The following is a 20,607-nucleotide window of genomic DNA, read 5'->3' as shown; positions in this document are numbered from 1 at the left end:
TCAAGATGATCCGAGTTCAATCTAGCCTCAGACACTCACTGTGTGATCTTAAGTCACTTAGATGCTCCTTGTCTCAGTTTCCTTATCTGTAAAAAGGGGATAGTGATAGCACCTACCTTCTAGGGTTGTTGTAAGGATCAAATGAGATAATATTGTGAAGTACCTTGTAAACCTTCAAACACTATACAAATATTAGTTATTCTTTTTTATGATTATTTTAGAAACTCTATGTGCCTCTCTTGGAATGAGTGACTTCTAATACCCTTCCAACTATAAATCCTTTAAGATATAATGAGCTTAATAGATGTAAAATATTCTGTGTCCCAAAATGTTCTATAGAAATTCAAGCTACCACTGTCATTATTATTACTGATAATAAACTACCATTTATGCATGGAAGAAAGAATAACATGCAGGTTTGAGAGAACCATCTCTATTTAAATATTCCTGAAATATGTCAATTACTAATTTCTTATGGGAAATTTTGGTCTATTTGGAAGTTTAGAGAAATGGACAGACAGTTCCTAGTTTTCAAAGTGTAGTTTCTTTCTATTTTCTAGCTCTCCAGAGTTGGTTGATATGATTAACAGACTTTTCTGAATCCCCAGCTGAAGGTGCTATGACTAGATAACTTTGATGCTATGATAGTAGCTGAATCACCATGACAGGGCTGTGGGATTTTTAAAATCAGGTGTGAGTCTCTCATCAGCATGTCAGAAAAGGAAGTCCATTCACAGTAAAACCCTTTATTTTTATTCTATACATATCCAAGCTTGTGGGATTTTTTAAAATCTTATTTCAAAATGTAGTTTTCAGCTTCGACGAGTAGATTTTTAAAAGCCAATTATTCAGCTAGAAATCATGGTGTTGCTTTTGTAGCAGCTTCATTGGCACCTTCTGTTCACAGCTGGCTGATGTTGTACCACAGGTCAGAGGCTGCACTTTTTCAAGAGCCATCTCAGATTTTTTAAAGGAGGCCAAGTATGAGAAGCAGAGGGTCACTGATACCTACCTTGCTATCAGATTCTCACCATTTAACAAAGCAGTCACATAGCCTTGTCACCAGGAAAACCCTAGAGATACTGAATTAGAGCTTCCTACAGCTTAGTAGACAGTGCATTTGACAGTGTCATACTTAGCTACTAAAAGGACATTTATAAATGTCAAATTCAGGTATTTTGTGACATCTCTAATATTCTATAACTTTCAAAATAAAGAATCTTTCTCCTTTCAAGAAAGGTCATTTTTCTAGGGCATGTTCTTTAATTGAAAGGTACTGATTCTTAAGACTGTTTGGGGGCTTTTTATCTAGTGAATGTGCCTTCAAAATTACTTTTACAATGAAGTAATTATGGGGTGGGGTGGAGGGAGATATACAAGAGCCAGACCTTATTTGCTTTTTTTCTTAGTCAAAACAAGTGGGGGGTATTTTGCAAAAAGTCTTCTTCCTTGGGAAAGTTATATTGGCAATATTGCCTTAGTGTATTCCATGCTGCTTGGAACTTTCAGTTCTATTAACCTGACTGAAAAAAAAAAGAGTAACTGCTATCTTCTTTGACAAAACTCCAAATATTCATCAGTTCATCTTATTAACTGGTTTTAGTGTAAGCTACTCAATATACAACTCTTACTCTAGAATTCCTTTTACTCCCCAATGGATAGCACTTGCTTTAAGACATCACTCTGAATGAAGTTGAACTTAAGGAATTAGTGAATTGTCATAAATTCAACCCAACAGCAATACTTGAAGTATGAAAGGAGAAAAGTTCTACCTACCAGCCTGACATATGAGAGAAACAATGCTAGATTTGAAGACAGCAGAAACCTGAGGTTGAAATTCTACCTTTGACACTAATTTTGAGATGATGGGCATTCAGCTTACTGGGAGCCTCAGTTAACTTATCTGTAAATGAGGATATTTGCATTTATAGTACCTACCTCTTGAAACTCAAATAAGATATTGTATGAAACATGAGTTGTCAACTTCTAAGTACTATATATAAATGTCAGTTGTTGCTATTATCTTAACCCTTCTCTTTCCTTCAGTTGAAATTAAATTTTGAACCTGTGATAATGACCAACAGTGATTAGCAGCTTGGCAATTTTTATTATCAATGTTTCCCCTAAGGAAGATAATCACAATCATGAATTAAATTAAAAAAAAAAACAGACTAGCCAGAACAGGCACTACCTATTAATTTGCTGGTGATTATTGGCCATTAACAAGTTGTCAACTAATTAATTACATGTTCCAGTAGACAGTGGCATTCTTTTCCTCTATGCAAGATTGTGATACATAAGGTTTTTGTGGAAGCATCTCCTCCTAACTTTTTTTTATAACAACCAACAGAGCTGTTATAAAACAGCATCAGTTTTCCTAGGGAGAAAAATGCCTGGAAAGAGGTCTATTGATAGGAAGAAAACAAAATCTTAAAGATGATTTGAAGACAGTAAAAATGCTGCCTATGTTATTAAATTTTAGGGACTGCCACTTCCAGACTTTTAAAAAAAATTTAGCACTTTTATTTTGTGATTAATTTTGAATATTATTCTGGATTGTTGTTAACATTCAGAGAATTATTTTAGGATCAACTCCCCTTCACCTGGTATACAAAGAACCAGAAAGACCAAATTCATACATTTTTGAGGGGAAAAATGTCCATTCTAATATAATGAGCACTAGGCCTGAAATCAGGAGAGAGCTGGGTTCAAATACTCTGATACTACATGTATTATCATGGGAAAATAATTTAACCAAGTAAGCTAATCCCAGAGATTTATCTACAATAAATAAAAATCCCAGTATATGTCTTGGGATCAGAACAAACTAAACTGAATCTACTGCATCTGTATGGCCATAATACTACTTGATTGAAAGGTTCATTATTGTCCTTGAGCATGTCTGGTTCCTGAAGTCATTCTGAATTATCAAATAAAGATTAAGTGGGGCAGCTAGGTGGCGCAGTGGATAGAGCACCAGCCCTGGAGTCAGGAGTACCTGGGTTCAAATCCGGCCTCAGACACTTAACACTTACTAACTGTGTGACCCTGGGCAAGTCACTTAACCCCAATTGCCTCACTAAAAAAAAAAAAAAAAAAAAGATTAAGTGAAAGGTTCCTGAAACCCTAATTTGTAGATAGGAGGGGACTGTGGAGGCCATCAAATCCAATTCTGTCATTTTTACGATGAAATAACCAATTCAAAGCATCTCCAAATTTATACTTAAAGTCAATATTGGGACAGAGTTTTTTCGAAAATCTCTTTAATAGACCTTTCATGAACAATCTACCTTTTAATCATATTTCTTTTAGTTTAATGTATCCAACCTATCAATCAATTAATATATTTTAATTATCTCATCCTAACTTTAAAATAATGTAAAAGTTTAGGACAAGTTTAAAATGTTATGTTAATTAAAAATCACTATGAAGAGAACTTTTAACACCATGCTATCACAATCTTCATTTTTAGTTTGAATTCCACTTCAGTACTTTGCATTTCAGTTATTTTGAAAAGGGAAAAGTCAATTTCATTTCTAACCTATCTCCTGGGATAGAAGTCTATTCTAACAATGACGACTAAGAAAGATGAAGACATTTGGGAAAATGTTGATATAAATTGTGCTTCCTTCAAGATAAAGGCAGTGAGGAAATGAGATTATAAATGTTATTAATAAATATAGCATTTATATAGCACTTTAAGGTTTGCAAATTACTTTACAAATATTATCTCATTTTATCCTTATAATAACTCGAGAGGTGGATGCTATTACTATCCCCACTTGACAGTGAAGAAACTGAGGTTGAATGCGTAAGGTTAGGTTGCTTAGGATTACACAATTTGTAAGTATCTGAGGCTAGATTTGAACTCAGGTTTTCCTAACTCCAAGTCTAACATTCTATCTATCCACTGCAATACCTAGCTCCACATATAAATATATAATATTAATATGTATATATTTAATATGGCAATTATTTTCTTCTATAACAAAGAAATTAGCCAAAATTAAAGGGATTAAGAAATTTATGGATTACAAAACCCTTTTTGAACTTTTAAATATTCACCAAAGGCTTTGCATGCAAACTCTACTAAATATAATTGCTAATGTGCCAAACAAGTGCTATAATGACTTATTATTATAGGCTAAAAAATACACAGGAAACTTCAACAATGAAAAGAACAACTATCCTTCATTCTTTATAAATTCGGATTCCATACATGTAAAGAAAATAAACATAAAGAAAGAGCATAAAATGGTCACAAACAGAACTATGTATTTAATTCAACAACATTCATTAAGTACTAAATATATGCGAATTTCTATGCTAGACAATAGAAAGTGTAAATATATAGATAATATATCTATCATATTGTCATATTACATGGTTTAGATTTTATTTTTAATATATTAAATATATCATATTATATATAAAATGTGAATTAATGTTGTTGAATAAATACATGGTTCTGTGCATATTTTTAAAATAAATGAATGAATGAATGAATAAATAGGTGAATAAGTAAATAAATAAATAAATAAATGTATATATGTATCCAGATATATAATCCCTGCCTTCCAGTGGATACACAAAGTTGGGCAAGGAGGCAGCTTTTTGAGGAAAGTGATGAGCTCTGTATTGGAAATGTTGAGTTCGAGATGCCTTTAAAAACATGTAAAATTGAGAGCTCCTGGGCAGTTAGCAAAAGACAAAGGTCAGAAACCAGAGATAGAAAAACTAAGTGGTCATCTGCACTATGGCAGTGCATAAATGAGCTCACCAGGAAAATGTATAAAAAACAAGAGAAGAGCCTGAGGACAGTCTTAAAGGATGCTCAAATAGTGAAATCAAGCTCATAGCATCCATAATATAGATCGGATAGAACTAAAAGTGGAATAAAGGTCCCAATTCTCACCTCCCTACTCTCTGTGATCTCCAGCAGCATACACAAAACTAAAATGTAGTTGTAGGTGTTTATCTCAGAGCAAAGTTGTACATGCTACTGCAGGTGTGCATTAAGTTTTTTTTTTCTTTTGGTGAGGCAATTGGGGTTAAGTGACTTACCCAGGGTCACACAGCTAGTAAGTGTCAAGTGTCTGAGGCCGGATTTGAAACTCAAGTCCACCTGAATCTAGGGCAGGTGCTCTATCTACTGTGCCACCTAGCTGCCCCTGCATTAACTTTTCAAAAAAATTATTTGTGTCCCAGCTCCTTCTGAAAGGAATTCAAGAAAGTTTACTGGTAGGGGCAGCTAGGTGGCACCAGCTCTGGATTCAGGAGGACCTGGGTTCAGGTCCTGACCTCAGACACTTGACCCCCATTGCCCTAGAAAAAAAAAAAAGGAAAAAGAAAAAGAAAAAACAAAGTATACTGGTATGAGACATATACCATGATACAGTTCTGATTTCTATTATCTTCCCCTTTTGTAGTTGGTGATTATGATAACTTCAGTTTTCTGGGAGAACTCAATTTTAATCCTTGATCAAGTTAATCAAATCCTTGATCCTTGATAAGTCAAATATTTTAAAATACCTACTGTGTGCCAGGCCCTATGCAAAGCACTGGAAGTATAAGTACAAAGAATGAAACAATTCCTACTCAAAAGGTGCAGACTTTCTTTTTGAACTCGAACTTCTAGCTCTCCCCCCCCTTTCAGTACTGAAACCTTCCTGCTATTACTCTTAATGTCTCATGATAATGAGTGCTAGGTGTCCTAAGTGAGTTTTAGCCCCAGCTAAGAGCGGACACATTTAGCTGCCTCAGGCTTCCTTGGGACAAGGATGTGAAGTGATATGAATGTATGGCCTGAGTAGGGAATGATAAGTATGTGTGTCATTACTGATATAGGATGGGATGAAGTTTTTTTTTTTCTTTTTCTTTTCTTTTTTTCAAATCTCGTATTTCATGCAGGGCTGTGAGGAGGATGTGGCAGGCATGGTTCATGCCCTACGTACACTGCCAGAGGGGGCACCCTGCCTGCCACAGGTGAGAGCCAGTTCGGGGGGAAGGGGGAAGTAAAAAGTATATGTAAGTTGCTTTTTCTATGAGGCCTAGGGGAGAGAAGATATAAAAAGTGGAACCTGCCACTTCAGAAGAAGTGATTGCCACAAATTAAAAAAAAAAAAAAACCTCCTTTGCCACCAACCTAATTTCATGGGTGGCATTCTCGATCTGTGGAATGTGAACCTAATTTAAATAGGTGCACATTTTAATTAATTACATTTGATATCAGTGCTCCATCTTACATATCACATCACACCACACACATACATACACATTTTGTATTTACCATATAAATTAAAGGTGAGTATTAGTGGGTTTCATTAAAACAACTCAGATAGCTTTGCCATCCTAATATTTCAAATTTAGGGTGAGATCAGGAAAGGACCTCTGGATTTAGAGTCAAAGAACCTAAGTCCAAATCCCAACACTTAATATACTTAATAAGCATTTACTCAGTGTCTGCTATAAGCCAAGGACTATGCTAAATGCTGGGGATGCAAAGACAAACATTAAACAGTCCCTGACCTCAGGGAGCTTACATATTGTCAAACAAATCACTACCCCTTCAGGCCCCAGTTTTTTATCTATAAAATGAGAAGATTGGGATGGTTCCCAAGGCCCCTTCCAGCACTAAGTCTATGATACTATGAATTTGTTAAACATTGGCTAGAAGAAGGATTCTACAGGATCATAGAAAGGGCCAAAGCTAACATATATTTATTTCTTCATATAAAAATTTACAAAGTTATGATTTTGGAGCCATTGATCTCAGGGTACAAAGAATAAAGTACAATCTCTATTCCCGAATTATAGTCCTTGACTGATTCATTACTTACTATCCTCCATCTCTCCCTCTTTATAATTTAGTTTCTGACTATTTCCCCAATCAAGCGTCTCCTTAGGACTCAGTTCTACAAGTATTATCCAGTAACCATTCCAGCTCCCCTTCTTAAATGTGTTCCACATTCAAACATTCTCACTCTTCTCTTCCTCAGAGCTCTTTTCTAATCTGTTTTTGTATTTACCTTTGGTTTTTAAATTTCCTGAATCCACCTTCCCTTCCTAGGTGCTTGTGTTTTAGAGCACTGAAAATATATAGCTATTAAATAAACTATAAACTCACAAAATGGAAACTGTGGCATAGGAAAAATAAGTATAATTGAAACTTGTATTTTTTGGAGGACAGAATTATTAAGTAATGTTCCTAAAGTATTCACTATAATTTAGTGACCACAACCTCCTTTACTTCCCTACATAGTAATCAGAGGGGGAAAAAACAAGTGTTGCAATTGTTATAAACAGCATATTCTCTCTCTCTCTCTCTCTCTCTCTCTCTCTCTCTCTCTCTCTCTCTCTCTCTCTCTCTCTCTCTCTCTCTTCTCTCTCCCCCCTTCTCCCTCTCTCCCTCTCTCTCCCTCTCCCTCTTTCTCTCTCCCCCTCTCTTTCTCTGTCTCTCTTTACAGTGGTCAGTGTATATTCGTGCTGCTGTCCGAAAAGAAAAAGGTCTGCCGATCCTAGTGGAACTGCTTCGAATAGACAATGATCGGGTGGTATGTGCCGTTGCAACAGCTTTACGGAACATGGCCTTAGATGTCAGAAATAAAGAATTAATAGGTATGTTCCTTAAGGTCCATATTTCTTCAAGTGTTCAGTGGTAATACCTGGCTCTAATATGAATTATAAAAATTCCTAATTATGAAGAATGCCCCATGCTTTCCTTTGTTTATGTTTTCTTCTTTTTAAAATCACAATTGAAAGTTGATGGGGGGTGCAGCTAGGTGGCACAGTGAATAAAGCACCAGCCCTGGATTCAGGAGGACCTGAGTTTAAATCCTGCCTCAGACACTTGACACTTACTAGCTGTGTAACCCTGGGCCAGTCATTTAACCCTCGTTGTCCCGCAGAAAGAAAGAAAGGGGAAGGGGAAGGGGAAGGAGAAGAGGAAGGGGAAAGGGAAAGGGAAGGGAAGGGAAGGGAAGGGAAGTTGATGGGGGGTGAATTTTGGCTCCAATCTATTGATTTAAAATTTCAGTCCAACTCCCTTGAAGATTTGGAAGATGACAAAGAACTGGCTAAATTGTGGGGGACGATCAAAAGAATTAGGATAGTATGATTTCTCTGAAGCCAAGAAAGGAGAGTTATCAAAGAAGGGACTGATCAATAAAGGAAACTATAATTTTGTATTTAAGGCAGTGTATTTGGAAAATCAAGTCAATTCCCCACCCTCCCTTCAGCCCCAATAGAAAAGTTATGGTAACAAACAATGACTAGATAAAACATACCATAGGTTAAAAATGAAATTGAATATTAATAAAATAAAAAGGTTCTTTTTGAAGTTCAGATTGATAAATTATAGGAAGTATAATTGTGGACATTTCTAATCCTTGCTAATTAAAAACTGTCAAAGAATGCATTGTGAGAAACTACTTATCATATTCTTGTTCATTTCTTTCTGTTTATTTCATCTCTAAACTGTACCTACTCCTCAAATTTGGGAATATGCTTAAGATCCAAATCTCATTATTTATTAAAGTACTTTATTTGTTTGAGATGAAGCCAGCAATTTAATTTTAATCTTTATTAAAAAATGATCCTCACTTCACTTTTTTTCCTTTAATGAAATCCCTTAGAAAATGCCAGAATGGCTCAGTTAACAAAGAAGATTAATTCCAATAACACAATTTGTTTTCAGAAACTTTTTTTTAATGAGGCATAGACATAATATAAGAGGCAGGGGAGTTTATTTTAGTATGTGAGCTAACTCACTGCCATGCCTTAGGGTTGGACACTTGATCCCTCCCTGTCCCCTCCAGGTGATTTCTTGACCTCTTGGTCCATGAGGGCAGCCTCCTTCAAGAGACAGGTGCTTTCTCTCCTACTCTCAGGCTACTGACTACACTCTCATACCCTAGTCTACAAGGGAAATGCCTGTGTCTGGGACACTTTCATTGCCATTTACTTTTCAACCTCTTCTGCCTCCAAATTGGAGAAAAGTGGAGCAGGGGGGGAAGAGAAAGGAACTTTCCCCTACTGGCTCCATGCCTAGGCTGATTTTGACAAAAGTAACCTTATCCAAAAAAGATCATTGTGAGGCAGCTAGGTGACACAGTGGATAGAGGACCAGCCCTGGAGTCAGGAGGACCTGAGTTCAAATCTGACCTCAGGCACTTAACACTTACTAGTTGTGTGACCCTGGCAGTCACTTAACCCAATTGCCTCACCAAAAAAAAATATCATTGTTATAGTTCCTGAGCTTGCTGTTTAGCCCTATATCTTAGATTAGTAGTTACTTAAATTTTTCATTCTTATTTTTCATATATATATATATATGTGCGTGTGTGTATGTATAGATATGTATATATACATAAACATACATATAGTTATATGGAGCTATATAGATATATTTTATGCATATATATATATATATATATTTCACAGATATGTTTGAAATGCCCCATTCTTGGATGAAAGCCAAACATATTTTTGGGATAAAAAGACATTTATTCATGTGATATCTTTTAGATTAGACTTGAAAATAAGATGGGCTAACTCCCATTATGATGACCAATAAGGCTACACTCTCATTTGTTTTGTCCTAGAGGGATTTTATTTGATCATATTGTTAAAGTAGACCATTAACTGTGACTTAGAATAGTTTTCTTGTTAGACAAAATTTTGCATCGCAATAATATTTGTACTAACTGTATTTGACCTATAGGGAAATGTATTATTCAACAAGAGATATTGCTGTGAAGCTGATTATTTCTAGTTGATGCATGATGCATTTATTCAGCATTATGAGGAATACACAAGAAGTATAAGGCATGACCCTGCCCTCTAAGAACTTATAGTTTCATTGGTTACAGTTTCATAAGACTTGTGCATGTAAATCAGTCAAATAAAAATTCAAGACGAAAGTTAATTTGTGTGGGACACTGCTAACATTCAGAAAAATGAGATCTGTATGCCTAGGGAAAATTTCATTAAAGAGGTGGCATTGATGAAGGACCATAAAGGATGGGTAAAATGTAGATAGAGAAGATATGGGAAAAACTTCTAAGTGTACTGAAAAACGAGTGAAATCTGGAATAAATAAGGGACAATAACGACATTGGCAGGACTGGAGTAGATATTCTGTGTTGTCCTTGTAGTTGGACAACTAGAAAAGATCCCGTTTGCCTGGGGATTAAATGCCAGGATAGGAGTTTGGACATTTTTTCTGTAGGCAACAAAAGAGCTACTTAAATTTTGTTTGTTTTTGTTTTTAGCAGGGGGGGGGGGTGACATGATGATAGTGGCACTTTAAGGAATTTCATCTGGTGTTGATATTTCATATAGATTGTAGAGAATACACTAGGACCTGAAGGCAGAGAGGCTAGTTGGGACAAGCTTTGTCAGAGTTCAGTCTGTGACTAGGTTGATGGTATGTGTTTGTGCATGCGTGCATGTGTACACACAAGTGTAATGGAAGGGACAGAGATGAAAACATATTTCAAAGGAAGGATTAACAGGACTTATTCACATAGTGACTATAGAAGATTGGATCATAGATTAAGAGCTGGCTAGAACCTTAGAGGCCTTCTAAACCACCTTGCTTATTTATAGATGAAGGAACTGAGGTTCAGAGAGGTCCCAAGACACACCCTCTCTAATAAGGAGAGAACACTGAGGTGTTAAGTCTGAGTAACTAAGTAAGTAAAATAATATTGGTACCATTATTAACACCATAAGAAAGTTGTAATCACATTATTTAGAGCTAAAAGGGGCCTCAGGGATCCCTTTTCTTCTCACAGTTGAGGAAACTGACTCTCAAAGAAGTTAAATGACTTACACAAGTCACATGGTTTGTAAAGGACAGTATGTATGCAAACAGGTTTTCTGATTCCAAATACAGCTCTCTTTTCAGTAGAACATGTAGCAGGTTGCCAGTTTTTCTTTTTCTTTTCTTTTCTTTCTCTCAAAAAACATCTTTAACATTCATTTCCCAAAATGACTGTAGTTGAAGCCACTAGAATAAGTTGTTGTCCATCTGAAGAACATACACATATGGGGCAGCTAGGTGGCGCAGTGGATAAAGCACCGGCCCTGGAGTCAGGAGTACCTGAGTTCAAATCCGGCCTCAGACACTTAACACTTACTAGCTGTGTGACCCTGGGCAAGTCACTTAATCCCAATTGCCTCACTAAAACAAACAAACAAACAAACAAAGAACATACACATATATAAATAGATAGTTGGTAGTAAATAATTATTATTAAGTGACTACTACTTACCAAGCACTGTGCTAAGCACTGGGGATGCAATTTTTTTAAAGTCTATGTTCTCAAGGAGCTTACAATCTAATGGAGAAAGACAATACATACACAAAAGGTAGCTGAATACAGGAAAAGAGGGGAAATAGCGGAAAGTTGAAAACAGGAAAACATGAAGTTGAAAACAGGCAGGGCCCCTCATAGAAAATGAAGAGTTACCAGGGAAAGTTCTGAGCCCTCTCTAAAGGAAGGAGTTTATTGTTCTGCCTTCCAGGCCACCAGTCAGAGGGGAGAAGCAACTCAAGGTGCTGAAAAGACTTGTTGTTCTATGGTGTCTGATGTTATGTGGCCTCATTTGGGGTTTTCTTGGCAAAGATCCTGGAGTGGTTTGCCATTTCCTTCACCAACTCATTTTACTGATGAGGAAACTGAGGCAAAGAGGGCTAAGTGACTTGCCCAGGGCCACACAGCTAGTGTCTAAAAAGGTGTTGAATATTAAAAGCTGAGTCAATCTGTAAAATGATGAGATTTCAGGTGAAATCCCAGCTTATCCTGGGAGAAACTGGGGGAGAGCTAGGTAGGATTATGTTCCTTGAAACCACACAAAAAGTAGCTGATAGAAATTAAGAAGATAAAGAATAAATCTTAGGAAATGTCCACAGTTAGGGAACAGAAGGAGCAAGAGGAATCAAGGACACCCAGATAGACAATTATAATGCAGTAATGCCATCAAAGAAACAAAGCATTTATTTTTGGCATTTCTCTACAATTTGGCTTTTTCCTTAAAAAAAAGTTATCTGTTGCAATTGGGAATCAATTAAATTAGCATTTACTAAGCTTTTATTTTGTTCAAGGCACCATGCTAAGGTCTGAGGATACAAAAGTGAAACATCTCTGCCTTCCAAAAGCTAATGGGGAAGACAACATGCAAACAACAATTTACAAGCAAGAAATTTACAGTATAATTAAAGATAATGTTATAAGGTCAAAACTGAATCTTGTTTTAAGCAAATGAAATATGTATCACAATTTTAAATCACCATTCTGTTTTTTGTGCTCAGAAATGTGTTTGTTTTTTTGTTTTTGTTTTTGATTTTTTTTTGGTCATAGATCATGCAAAAGCCCAGACTACAATTTTTTAAGAAGCATTCTGAAGTGTTTGGAGATCTGGAGAATGGGCCTAGTGACAGGGGAAAGATTTGGCATGAAATGTCAGTCACAGAGAGCTATTTAAACATGACACAAGAGAATTTTGAATATTTCTTCAATTAACCCCATTAGTTTCTTTGTTTAAAATACATTAAAAGCCATGGGAAAGACTTAATTTGACCTTTTTCTCACATTTAGGACCACATTGATTTTGAATATCAATTTTAGATGTCAATTTTGGAGATTTAATCTTAATTTCTTGCTCATCTGGGCTTTCCTCTTCCTTGGGCAGAGTTATTTCATATTAGTTATCACAGGTGTTTGGATGGCAATACTCTCCCTTTTTGAGTCCAGGAAAGTTAGATGAAATCAGTAGCTAGTCAGTTATTTGCATATATTCTGATTGGAGGTCATCATGTGTTTTATTTTGGGGGGAAAAGTTAAAGCACAAAGTAAGAGTGAACTTTTGAGAAGTAGTATGGCTTCTAGGCTTTTCTTCCTTCTGTTTCTAGAGTCAGTTCTGCTAAGCAGCAACTCTTGGAATACCATATTGGTCATATAAAATTAGAACTCTAAAATCAGATGTCATCAGGCAAGAAATAGAGTCAATCATGTAAAAATAGATCTAAAATAATCACAGTCATATGCATTATAGGATTGAGATGCTCCATCTTTAGTAAGGAGACATTTAAGTACAAGGAATTTGGTTTCTAGCAGCATTTGTTTTAGAGCAAAGGGAAAGTTAGTTTTCCCACCCCATTTCAATAGCATTAATTTGATACTTTGTTAGATTGTAACCTTATCATCCGTGTGTATACTTCCTTGAACAATGAAGATCACAACCCACCTCTTTCCTTATCCTCTATGACATTGTTTCATGTTATCTTTTTGAGCCTATATATTTTATCTTATGCATTTAAAAACAATTTTCTGAGAAGGGTTCCATAGGTTTCACTACACTGCCAAAAGAGTCCTTGATACCCAAAAAGGTTAAGAACACTTGATAAAAAGGGAAGTGATGGGGCAGCTAGGTGTCACAGTGGATAGAGCACCGGCCCTGGAGTCAGGAGTACCTGAGTTCAAATCCAGCCTCAGACACTTAACACTTACTAGCTGTGTGACCCTGGTCAAGTCACTTAACCCCAATTGCCTCACTAAAAGAAAAAAAAAAGGAAGTGATTTGGCCAAGGTCACTGAGGAAGAAAGGATTTGAATTCAGGTTCTCAGGCACCAAATCTAGTGTTCATGCCATTATATCATTCATGCTATGCCCCAGCCTTTAGATTTCTCTCCACTTCTTCAATGTCTTCTTATCCTTCAAGATAAAGGTATTTTCTTTATGAAGATTTCCCTTTCCATTCCAACCCATAATTGAAGTTTCAGCCCTCCTAAGAACCTATAACATATATAATCTTATTTAGAACTTCATTTAGAACTTTGTCACCATGATGTCTTGTATACTTTTTTATCTTTAAGATATGTTATTTATTTTTACATTATGTACTTTTAACTGATACAAATCAACTTTCATAATGAGGAGACCAATAAGAGCCTAAAAAACACCTTAGTGAACACGTGACTTACTTGACAAGCAGAATAATGTGACAACCAACGACAACACAGGTGTGGAATATAAACTCATTTATAAAATCATACAGAAAAGGATGGTGGAAGATTAGGAGTATTATCACCTTGAAAAACAGAAAGACATTTAAGGTAAAAACCAATTTTGAAGAAAGCTTGATGGGACAAACAAATAAGCAATTACCCTGAGGGCATTTAGGATAAAATCAGAAAGAATACAAATGATAAAAGACGGAAAAGATATGAAAATTATAACAAATGTTATACGAGAGAGCCATCACACTTGGATTCTACTATCAGTTGTTGTACAGTTGCTTTTCAGTTGTATCCAACTCTTCATGACCCCATCTGAGGTTTTCTTGGCAATGATTCTGGAGTGGTTTGCCATTTCTTCCTCCGGCTCATTTTACAGATGAGGAAACTGAGGCAAACAGGGTTAAGTAAATTGCCCGAGTCACACAGCTAGTAAGTGTCTGAGACCAGATTTGAATTCACAAAGATGTGCTTTCTTGACTCTAGATCCAGCACTCTATCCACTGTGTCACCTAGGTGCCCATTCTAATAATATGAAATCAACAGTAAAAAGAAAATGAAGATGCTAATAACCCCTGGATTAGACCTTACATATGTAGAGAAGATTCATCTTATGTATTAAGAGAAGATTATGTTCATAGGGAACATAATCATGAGGACAATGAGGAAGCAGATACCTAAATGAGAGAAAGATAGCAAAGGCATAGAAAAAGTCTTGGAAATTAAGACTGAAAAAACATAATAGAGAACAAATTTCAATATTTGTGCCTTCTCCTTCAACTATATATGTTTTAGGAGAATGATTTTCTCATGCATAAAGGTATCCTGGATGGAGTTATTCATAATCTTAGCAATTGTTTTCATGTTTATCTCCATGACTTAGAAGGGCTTCACAAGAAATATTCCACAATAATTCACAAATGACTTAAATATGTAGGGAATTCATGTTCCCTTTGTGCATATTCTTTTTTTTTTTTTTAGTGAGGCAATTGGGGTTAAGTGATTTGCCCAGGGTCACACAGCTAGTAAGTGTTAAGTGTCTGAGGCCAGATTTTGAACTCAGGTACTCCTGACTCTAGGGCCGGTGCTCTATCCACTGCGCCACCTAGCTGCCCCAATGCATATTCTTGGGCAAAGCAAAAGAAGATTCTCTTCCAATTATGTTGATATATACATCAAAATGGTTCAAGATTCCTTGGAAATTATAATAGAGATAACTTTGACAACAATCTGGTCATTAATATTAGTTGGTGCATAAAAAGGAAGTATAATATTTTTTCTCAAAGGTGATTGTCACTGTCAGATAAGAGTCCAAAGAGATATTGCTTATAAATGAAGAGAACCTCCATTTGTTCCCCTTTGTAAATAATAGTGATCATTTTATCAAACATAAAAAAACACTGTAGAAGCTTCTGGACAATATTGATAATCACTCAAGTTTACTCTAACCATCCTTTCAGTTAAAAAAAAAAAGTAGATGAAGAATGTTTATTGTCCAGGTTATGTATAGCTTGTATATAAATACATGTGTATGTGTGTACATATTGAGGATAGAGATATAGTCATGGATAATAATAATAATAATAATGATAGATAAATAGATAGATAGATAGAAAGATAACAAATAAGCATTTTTGACAGATACTATAGATGTTCAACAGGTTAGGCCCAAAATTAAACAGGAAGAAGGGAATGGGCTGGATTGCCTTAGGGAAATTATAGTAAAAAGAATTAACAAGTGTTTATTGAGCACTTACTATGTGCCAAGCACTGTGCTATGCATCAGGTATACAAAGATAAAAAATAGTCCCTGACTTCAAGGAGTTCACATTTTAATGAGGTAGAAAGCATGTAAATAATTATATGATATGTGGTAAAGTGAGGGTCCATTTTAGATGTTTTCAAACCCTATTCAGCTTTGTTTATGTTGTCCATTTAAAGGAGTGATTTCATTAGGGTTTTTTGTTGTTGTTGTTGCTTTGTGTTTTGCAAGGTAATGAAATGAGGGTTAAGAGACTTGCCCAGGGTCACACAGCTAGTGTCAAGTGTCTGAGGCTGGATTTGAACTTGGGTCCTCCTGAATCCAGGGCCTGTGCTTTATCTACTGTGCCACCTAGCTGCCCAATTTCATTAGTTGTCAGAGGCCTTGTGGATCTGATCAAGCTAAGACCTTGTCTCAAAAGACCCAGGACCCCCCAATATATCTACCTTGTGATGCTCTGGACACAGCATTTCTTTGTGCATCAAGGTGGAAGTTCATATTAATATTTGGTCTACTCCATGGAAGGAAAATGAGGAGACCTGAGCTGTATTTTCGGATTAATTTCAAGTTGGGGGAAGATGCTTTTACTTAATGGCATGATCCATTGTGGCCCTCACTTGCCTCTGTAATAAAATAAATACTCATGCCTTCTGACTTTTAGCATCAGTCACAAGCTAATGCAACTTTCTAGGCTTATGAAACATTATTCTTCTTTAGGCATTCTGTGTTCTAACCAAACTGGTTTATTTGCTTTTTGTCATGAATGATATTGCATTTCCACCTATGACCCTTTGCACTGACCATCCTGGAATGCACCTCCTCCCCACATTGACTTCATAGGACTGTTAGCTGCTAATTATTTTTGGTTTTTTTTGTTTTGTTTTTGTTTTTTACAGGCAATGGGGGTTAAGTGACTTGCCCAGGGTCACACAGCTAGTAAGTGTCAAGTGTCTGAGGCCAGATTTGAACTCAGGTCCTCCTGAATCCAGGGCCGGTGCTCTATCCACTGCACCACCTAGCTGCTCCAAGCTGCTAATTATTTAATATTAGCTCAGGTCCTACCTGCTACAGGGAGCCTATCCTGATGGCCTGAAAGTCTAGTGACCTAATCCTGGAAATTACTTTGTATATATTTCATTTTCTAGGTACATGTTGCTTCTCCCTCTTTTCCTTACAATAAAATGTAAACTTCTTAAGGTAATATCTGATTCACGTTGGGATTTATATTTCCATGGACTAAAACAGCTCATGGCACATAGAAGATGCTTAATATATACTTACTGTTGCTTTAAATCTCAGGGAAGGCAACTGCCAAATCTGAATGAAACACTGACTGCTCTCATTCCTTGTAAAGGGAAGTCATGATTGCTAGTGGTTTGGTAACTAAATTAGCTTTCATGCTTACTCAAACAGTAAAATTGAGTTCAAATGAACTGTAACATGAGGCAAATCCTCAAAAACTAAAATTCAAGGAACTTTTTACAATTTTTCCTTAACTTGGAATTTTGTTGCATTATCCTATGGATCACTAACTGGGACCTTGGAATGGCATAATTGGCTTGGTATAGTAATGCATGCCTGTGGTCACTTACTGGGAGTCCCGAGGCTAATAGGTTGCTCAAGTTTGGGAGTTCTGAGCTGCACAGTGCTTGGTTGATTAGTCTGCACTAAGGCACCAATGTGGTAAATCACCAGGGATGGAGAACTATTGGGCAGCCAAAGGAGGGATGACATAGCCTAGACTGAAAATGGAGGAGCCAATCAGTAGTTGGGTCATGTCTGTGAGTGGACACTGCACTTCTAGCCTAGATGAGATAGGAAACCTCAGCCTAAAAAATGGTATAATGGAAATAGAACTGGATTATAAATCAGATAATATGAGACTTAATTCTGGTTCTGTTACTTAGTACTCCCCCCCAACCAAGCCTCATTTTCCTGGTTTGCACTAGATAGCCTCAAAAGGCCCTTCCATCTATTGATCTGTGGTGGTTTTTGCGATAAGAGATGTTTGGGATGATCAGATTTAAATTTTATAATTATTAAATTAAGAACAGAATTTAGGAATATTGTGGTGAAATAATAGTGAAGATCTAATGTAATAGTAAATATACTGTTGAAAGAGGAAGTTAACTAAGACTCCAGTGCTGATTCTAATTCTGCCCCCCCCTTTTTGGTAAATTTATGGGATAGTATAGATTAGAATGGCACAGAATAGGCAGGTAAGAGGTATGGGGATCTCCATTGGTGGACTCCTTAACAGAGCTCTCAGAGCCATTTCAGTTTACATTAGAACCCTAGAAGGCATGAATCAATCCTTATGATTTTTTCATCTACAATCTCCACAATGTCTTACATTACATGGAGTATGTTCATATCCTCAATATGAATAGAAATATATATGTATATATATATATATATCTGATGAATGAATGATTAAATGAATGTATGAATGAACTAACAAATAAAAGCACAAGAGAATATATCTGGCAACATGAAGAATAACGAGAGAGTATGATAATTTTTTTAAATAGAATGAGTACAGAGAAAAGAAAAAGGGATATTTCTTTTTCCAGGAATCTTCATAATTTCAAGTAGATTCAGAGCAAAAAGTTTAAAGCTCTTAAAATCTAGGGATATATTCCCTTCTGCAGCTGCATTAAGTGATTTTAGGTAAATTTGAAAATAGCAGCATTTTCTTGTTACATTTCTATGGTTTGCTGATTGTCAAACATTTATATTGGCACTGTTCTTTCTTCTACAGGGTTTGTATTGGCAGAATTAACAGAGAACCTTCATCCTATTGGCCATGTGCCACTTTCTTTCCAGATAAGGTGTTTAAATGTGCATAGTTGTATGCTGTTAAATGGCTTCCTTCTTTTCATCTTTAAAAACCACAGCAACATGATGTGGGTTTTTAGCCAACTACTGTATGCCCTCCGCATTGCCCACTTGTGTATTTCCAGACCCAAACAACCATTGCTTTATCTTATTAGGACTTTAAGTATAAGTTGCTGGATCAAAGGATCATAAAACTAAAGGTGTAAGGGATCTTAGGGATCACAGCCAAATCCTCTTTTTTTTACAGTTGTGGAACCCGAGGGCTTGAGAAATGAAATGACTTGCCTAAGATCACAAAGGTAGTAGTAGTTTTAATGTAGTACCTGATTCTCACTCCAGGGCTTTATCCATTATACTGCATTGCTTCTCCCAACAGAGGAAGTTGATTGATTTCCTACTATGATTTACAAGTCAAGAAGTATGTTCATCTCAACTATAAGGATCTTCTCTTGATTTATGTCTATATTTTATGGTCCTATGACAGCTGACTAAATGCATATACAGGCCACCAGATTTTCTCCTTAGGCCCAATCCTAAGAAGCAGGATAAGATGAAATAAGACATGTCTCTGAGGTTGTAGTGGGGTTTTCTTGAAAGTTTTTGATCCTTTAACAAGACATCTTTCTGCCATATTATGCCTGTTGTACAATTTGGAAGCAAAAGTCAACAAATACCGCAGGTCTTTCTGTGTAATGAAAAAGAATTTACATAATATATATTCCTAAAACTCCTCAAAACCACATTCAATAATTTAATGAAAATGAAAGAATTTAACAAAATGAACATTAACCATAGAGCTAATTAACTTTTCAAGGATAAGACACTTAACATATTAAATTTATTATGTGGCTTTTTAAAAGTAAATTATATGGAATGGTGATTCAGTTTCACATAATCTTCTTTGTTCTGATTTGTATAAGGAAATCTTTTTTTAATGTAAAGTACAGAATTTAAAAAATTTAAACTCACCAAAACAGAAGAAAAATTTTAAAAGAGCTTAGTTATTTATTTTTTTCTACCACAGCTGCAAGTTTTCCTTTATCTTTTTTTCTAAAACCCAAGCTTTTCTCTAAATCTCTTTTATCCAAAAAAAGCTTCATTTTCAAAGATTTTTAATGAAGTAAAAATATATATTCTTTATAGATATATAACTGTTACATATAGGCATGAAAACCCATAATCAAGTATAGAAAACACAGCATGTTAATGCAATTCATACTTACAATTTTTCTAAATATTTCAAAATATAGTTCAATTATATTTTCTTCTGCATTTGCTTTCACTGTTTATAAGAACTCTACACTCATTGCCTCCACTTTCTATCATTGAATCTCTTTAAATGGTATAAAATTTGAGCAGTGGTAGGTAATCCCTCCAGTGGCACTGGTCCCAACCCTTTCATATATTAGTAAATTGTTTCATGAGTTACTTTGCCCCCCCCTTTCTACCCTGCTACCCCCAGAACACATAGGAGGGCATGGAACAACAAGTATCTAGGTTTATGAACTACCTTGCTCTACAATATCTATACTCTTGACCCAAACTAAGACAGTCTGTGACTTGGGAAAAGAATTGTCCTAATAGCCAGCTAGGAATGCAAGCGAGGAGATCCATCAGTGGGTTGTTTTTTGGTTTTGGTTTGGTTTGGTTTTTATTCCTAGGAATAGATAGATAGATAGATAGATAGATAGATAGATAGATAGATAGATAGATAGATAGATAGATAGATAGATAGATAGATAGAGACAGACAGATATCTATCTATCTATCTATATAGTTCATGTTACCTTTTGAAAAGCTATAAATTCTGAAGGAATTTTAGAGATGAGTTTTCTGTCAGGCTGAAAATGTTTCTTCAAACTCTGGCAGATGTTTTAATTAAAACACACATCACTTCAATTAGTATTTTTAAAAGAAGCCAAATTTCCCAGACAAGGTGATTGATCAGATCACTCTAAGCCTTGTTGCTTTAATAACTTGATTTCA

The 20,607-nt window shown here is 35.8% G+C and overlaps 1 protein-coding gene across 7 annotated transcripts in view; it reads left to right on the top strand.

Moving 5' to 3' along the window:
- CTNND2 (catenin delta 2) overlaps positions 1 to 20,607 on the top strand; it is a 1,127,657-nt gene that overhangs the window by 993,319 nt on the left and 113,731 nt on the right. For 6 of the 7 annotated variants that reach the window (XM_043973915.1, XM_043973925.1, XM_043973939.1 and 3 more), the window contains 2 exons: positions 5,911 to 5,985; positions 7,467 to 7,617. In XM_043973915.1, coding sequence (XP_043829850.1) covers positions 5,911 to 5,985; positions 7,467 to 7,617 — 226 coding nt within the window. The remainder of the gene's footprint in view (positions 1 to 5,910; positions 5,986 to 7,466; positions 7,618 to 20,607) is intronic. The other variant, XM_043973938.1, reaches the window with a different exon arrangement.

The sequence above is a fragment of the Dromiciops gliroides genome, chromosome 1, assembly GCF_019393635.1.
Source record: "Dromiciops gliroides isolate mDroGli1 chromosome 1, mDroGli1.pri, whole genome shotgun sequence".
NCBI lineage: Eukaryota > Metazoa > Chordata > Mammalia > Microbiotheria > Microbiotheriidae > Dromiciops > Dromiciops gliroides.
This window is presented reverse-complemented; position numbering and strand designations above follow the sequence as displayed.